Consider the following 6,229-nt stretch of genomic DNA (forward strand, 5'->3'; position numbering starts at 1 on the left):
CCCCCGCCACTTAATGCAAAATGAACGCAGACGATATGTAATAATGCACTATTTATGCGTTCTTCGAAAATGAAACGCAAAAATTTTGCGCTCTTTTAGTTACGATAAAATTAAAATTTTTTTAGGGAGGCTAGATGGGCTGCCAGTTAGTCCCCTCACTTATAAATAATTACTTTTTCAGCAAAACAAATAGATAGGAATTATGTGCTAATTATGCGCTCTTACATTCCGGCAAATTCTATTTTTGCGCTGCAACCCTTAAGGGACTTCTCTCTTGACACGAAAAACAAAATCGCCATAAAATCCCTTTAAAACGAAAGAGATCATTAAATCAATTATGTACGATGAATCTACGATTTATGCGCTCTTATATCTAGGCAATTTCGATTTTTGCGCTACAACTCTTAAGGGATTTCTCTCTTGATGCGATAAACATAATTGCCAAAAAGCTTCTTAAAAATGAAAAAGATCGCTAAATCAATTATATACGATGAATCTGATTTATGCGCTTTTATATCGAGAAGGTCCTGTTTGCCTACAAATTAATTGCCTACAGTATCGATTGCTGACATTCAACTTATCCACATTTCATTTGCACACAAAAATTATTACTTACCCAGTAAGCAATCTGCGCGCAGACTGACGTCAGACTGTCGACAGGATCTGTCGAATCCGAGCAGGATCTGTCGACAGATCCATAGACATCTGCGTCCCCAATATGGCGCCAGACTGTTGACAGAGTCTGCGAACAGACTCTGACGACAGACTGGCGGCAGATTGCGCGCAGAGTCTGTCGACAGACTATGACGGCAGATTGGCTGCAGATTGCGCGCAGATCGTTGGGGCATTACTCTTAGAGAGGCCTGTAGCCAAATATTGAAGGAAGGAAGGAAGGATGGTATGACAGATTTTCTAACCTAACGCGCCCTCAACTTTGTCTATTAATATCTCGCTTCGTAGTAGAGAGCGACGATTTTGTCAGAGGAAAAAGTTGTTGGCATGTAAAAACGCGTCGATTGAGCCTATTTTCATTGAAATCGGAGGTGTAGCCGCTAAACTAAATAATTACCATATTATGTGTGCAAACGAGTGTTCGGCTTTTAATTTTTTATTTGTACGTAATAGAGCTTGTAGACAATTATTTTTGTATGCAAACGTACGTTTATCTCTTAATTTTTATTTGTGCGCAATAGAACTTGTTGGCAAACGTACTGTAGGCAATAATATTATGTGCGCAATGTGGCTTGTGCGCAATAGTTTGGTGTGTGCAAACGTACGTCCGTCTCTTAATTTTTTATTTGTGCGCGATAGAACTTGTTGGCAAACGTATTGTAGGCAATAATATTATGTGCGCAATGTGGCTTGTGCGCAATAGTTTGGTGTGTGCAAACGTACGTCCGTCTCTTAATTTTTTATTTGTGCGCGATAGAACTTGTTGGCAAACGTATTGTAGGCAATAATATTATGTGCGCAATGTGGCTTGTGCGCAATAGTTTGGTATGTGCAAACGTACGTCCGTCTCTTAATTTTTTATTTGTGCGCAATAGAACTTGTAAGCAATCTTACTGTAGGCAATAATTTTTGTGCGCAAACGTGCATTCGTCTCTTAATTTTTATTTGTGCGCAATAGAGCATGTAGGCAATCATACTGTAGGCAATAATATTATGTGTGCAATGTAATTTGTGCGCAAGTGTCGTGTGTGCAAACGAGCGTTCAGCTTTTAATTTTTTATTTGTGCGTAATACAACTTATAGGTAATTGTTCTGTAGGCAATAATTTTTGTGTGCAAATGAAATGTGGATAAGTTGAATGTCAACAATCGATACTGTAGACAATTAATTTGTAGGCAAACGGGATCCTCCCTTTATATCCAGGCCTTTTTTATTTTTAGGACGTCCTCAGGAGATTTTATGCTGTCTGGGAAGATGCGAATAATATATTACTAATATATTAATAATATATTTAATTTATAAATATGTATCCAAAACCATATATATTTATAAAAGTAAAAACTGAAATGATTAATCATTCGTACTTGGCGTAAACCTCTTGATATCATTACTTTTGTAAAGAATATAAAATTGTCTTGTATTTTTCAATAGTAATGCTAACGCGCGTGCACTTGACTTCTTTTTTTTGAAAAAGTAATTTTGTTTTTTTTTTTAGAAATACGCTGCATCCATGCAAAAATTAGCTACTAAATTTTGGATGCAGAATAATCCAAGGAGCGGCACATACTGCAGAATTGAATGGATAAAATTTCAGTGCAAGGAATATTTTCTCAACGGCGGCAAAGAGAAATACGATGTACGAGAGCGAGATATAAGTATAAAAATGACTCTGGGTGAATTAAACAGTGAAAATCTTCAAATCTCCAAAGATAACTGTGATTATAAAGAAGGAAGACTACAAAATACATATAAGCGAAAAATAACGCTATTAGATGTAGGAAGTTGTTACAATCCTCTCAGTAACGAAGATATATTTGATGTCACCGCGATAGACTTGACTCCCGCGACGAACGCGGTTCTTCGATGCGATTTTCTGAATGTCACGATCGGGGAAGAAGAGATTCTTTCACAGGACGAGCGCGAGCTCTGTCAGTTTGCCGTTAATTCATTTGACGCTGTGGTGTTCTCCCTATTACTGGAATATTTACCGTGTCCTAGGCAAAGATATGTCTGTTGTAGAAATGCCTACGACGTGTTAAAAAGCGGCGGCGTGTTGATTATCGTGAGTCCAGATTCGAAGCACGTCGGTGCGAACGCGAAGCTCATGAAATCCTGGAGGTATATGCTGAGCAAATTGGGATTTATGAGAATTAAATACGAAAAGCTGCGTCACATACATTGTCTGGTGTTTAGGAAATGCGCGTGCAAGAACGTGGCGATGCGTTGGGCCGATCTGCAGAGTTTCTCCGAAAATGATAATAAATACATATCTGATGGAAAAATTTTTATTCCGCAGGACTTTCAGAGCATATCTTCTGACAAAAAATCAGAAAACATTGAATGTGAATACGATAAGAGTGATTTAATGAGCATTTTTTGCGAATTACCTTTCAATAACGAAGCATTAGTGGATAAAAACATGTAAATATATTGATTAACCTTTAGATTGCCGGGAAAGCCACTTTTGTGGCTCTGCGTAAATCTTAAAATTCTACGCCATATGTATGTTACTTATATAGAAAAATTTTTGAGAAAAAGAAACCACTTTTTTAATGAAAAAATGCCGGCAGCCTAAAGGTTAAAATTGATAGAATAAAATAAATCTTTTCATCAACTTTTATAATTGTTATCTTAACTTTTGTATTATTATTCGTTCAGTAAAAAAATGTAGAATATTTTCTAAAATATATTTGGGTCCTTATTCTGAATTCTACCCTTATAGAAATATCATACTAAGAATCATTGATAATTACTTATTTTCAGTATTAAAAATACTGGATAATAAGTAATTATCAATGATTCTTAGTATGATATTTCTATAAGGGTCTTTTACCGATAAAAGTGCTTTTAATCCAGGAGTGGGCGCGTATTAGTCATTTTCCCGTACTTTTTCGTTTTCTATTTATATCATCTAATCTATTAACATTATTGTATTTTTGTTTTTAAGTAAATTTTCTTTGATGTTTCTTCGTATAGTATGGAGAAGTAGACGGCATAGACGTGCTTATTTCTATGTGAAATTTGATACGTTTGTAGTAGTTGGTCTAAAAGACTATAGCGCGCCCACTAACGTTAGTCTTTTATCTCTGCGGCGTCAACGTCGCTCGATATGTCGCCGAATGTCTATTGTCTTTTTCGACATCATAGTTGGTTCTCTCTTTTTTTGTTGAATCAAATAAAATTCTCAACAGCACGCGTAATTGGAGTATATATTCTTGATTCAATAGCAATATTATTAAAATTAATACTTGAATTATTGAAACAATACATAATGTAATAGATTTAATATTGCCATTGAATCAAGAAGATTTATTCTCTAAAATAATAAATAATAATTTATTTGATAAATAAATTTATCAAATAAATTTTCAAATTTAAATGAATGTTTAAGTTAATCAAATCAAAACGAGAGAAGCAAAAAATTCTTATTTTATTTTATTAAACTAAAAGAATGTCATTTTTTACTAATGCAGTTAAAATAAAATATTAAGATTTTATTTTTAACATATTCACATATGTATAATAAGTTTAATATATTTCCTAAACGTATTAGATATGAAAATAGTAAAGAGAAAAAAAGAGGGGGAAAAGACGAAATAGTGATATAATAAAATTATTTCCTTCAATTATTATGTTTTTTTTAATAATTGGATTGATAATTTATTAATTATTACTTAATTATTATACATATATGTGCTTAAGGCTCCTGGGGAGTCGCATCATCCATCTCTTTTTAATGACGTCAGAAGCGAGAAAACGCATACTAAAAATTCCTGCAAAATACGTCGAGATAAACAGATATATCCACAAAACGACATTTGCGATCGATTAAGTACACCTCTAAAATACTCCGTACACTTTCCTTTTGTTCTAACAATCAACAGATAATTATAAAATAAATGTGACGTGCAATCGTCTTTTCTAACCTAATTTCCTCATTATCTTGTCATATTAATTTTCCGATTATCTATTGATTTTTAGAACAAAAGGAAAGTGTACGGAGTATTTTAGAGATGTACTTAATCGATCGCAAATGTCGTTTTGTGGATATATCTGTTTATCTCGACGTATTTTGCAGGAATTTTTAGCATGCGTTTTCTCGCTTCTGACGTCATTAAAAAGAGATGGATGATGCGACTCCCCAGGAGCCTTAAATATATTTCACTTGAAATGACCGATACGCGCCCACTAATGTTAGTCCCGTCAACGCGGGTTAAATGTATTTATAAGTCAATTAGAAAGATTATAAATCATCATTTTGAGACGTTTTTAATGATAAAGGATAATTCAGGATAAAGACCACCCTAATAGCTAAGTCTGGAAACAGATTTTGTCAAACGCCTGTTGCAGATTTTGTAGGCAGAATGGCGTTAGAATTGTTACGGGCTCTATAGTATAAAATAATTTCAACAGAATGCCAGTAATATTTAGATAAGATCTGTTAAACAGGTATGATAGCAGACTGATAGTAGAATTTAAACAAAACCTACTTAACAACCTGACGACAGATTGGCGACAGAATCGGAACAGATCTTGCCGTGTGCAGTCTGACGGCAGATTGACAGCAGAAACGAAGCAGATCCTGCCGTATGCAGTCTGACGGCAGATTGCGCGCAGATCCTGTCGTTTCGTAGGTTCTTCAATTAAATCATTGGTAGAAGATTTTCTCATAATTTTTCATAATTCCCTTATAGAAATATCATACTAAGAATCATTGATAATTACTTATTTTCAGTATTAAAAATACTGGATAATAAGTAATTGTCAATGACCCAGTAAGCAATCTGTGCGCAGACTAACGTCAGACTGCCGACAGAGTCTGTCGAATTCGAGCAGGACCTGATGGCAGATCCATAGACATCTGCGGCCCCAGACTGTCGTCAGAGTCTGTTAACAGACTCTGCCGGCAGTCTGACGGCAGATTGCGCGCAGAGCCTGCTGACAGACTCTGACGGCAGATTGCGCGCAGAGCCTGCTGACAGACTCTGACGGCAGACTGACGGCAGATTGTGTGCAGAGCCTGCCGTTTCGTAGGTTTTTTAATTGAATGGCGTATGTACGCCTTTAAATGCCCATTGAATCGTTTATAAATTAATAATATATATGCTTGGAAAAATATTTTTTATTATTTCTTATGTTATAATTTTTATATAACTTAATATAAGTTTTATATAACTTAATATAATTTTTATATAACTTAACGTTATATATTATATAACTTTATCAAGTTGTATTCCAACTTGAATACAACATATGTAATGTTTCTCGAAACCTTTATTACGAGAGTTTTCCTCAGATCATCAATCTGTTGTTTGCTTAAACTTTCAATTTCTTCATGCACATTGCAAAAATTCTTCGCAAATTACTCGTAACTCATTTCGTTATTATCAATCGGAGTTAACGGATCAATTTTAGTCTTCTCTGGTGGTACAATAGGATGACCATCTTCATCGTATTCGATTTCTTGATCGAATTCCTCTTGTTGCAAAGCAGCAGTACAATTTCTCTCCATATATCTACAAAATGAAAAATAATTGAAATAATTATGTCTCTATAT

The 6,229-nt window shown here is 34.6% G+C and overlaps 1 protein-coding gene across 5 annotated transcripts in view; it reads left to right on the forward strand.

Moving 5' to 3' along the window:
- Window positions 1-3,217, forward strand: part of LOC116846162 (S-adenosylmethionine sensor upstream of mTORC1) — a 7,027-nt gene extending 3,810 nt beyond the window's left edge. For 3 of the 5 annotated variants that reach the window (XM_032819664.1, XM_032819669.1, XM_032819668.1), the window contains one exon: window positions 2,168-3,217. In XM_032819664.1, coding sequence (XP_032675555.1) covers window positions 2,168-3,097 — 930 coding nt within the window. In that variant the 3' untranslated portion in view covers window positions 3,098-3,217. Of the gene's footprint in view, window positions 1-837; window positions 899-1,961; window positions 2,007-2,167 lie in introns of those variants that run through there. The other 2 variants (XM_032819666.1, XM_032819665.1) reach the window with 2 other exon arrangements.
- Window positions 3,218-6,229: the final 3,012 nt, after the last annotated feature.

Source organism: Odontomachus brunneus, unplaced genomic scaffold (genome assembly GCF_010583005.1).
Source record: "Odontomachus brunneus isolate Ranch 3 - 2012 unplaced genomic scaffold, Obru_v1 Obru_scaffold_061, whole genome shotgun sequence".
NCBI lineage: Eukaryota > Metazoa > Arthropoda > Insecta > Hymenoptera > Formicidae > Odontomachus > Odontomachus brunneus.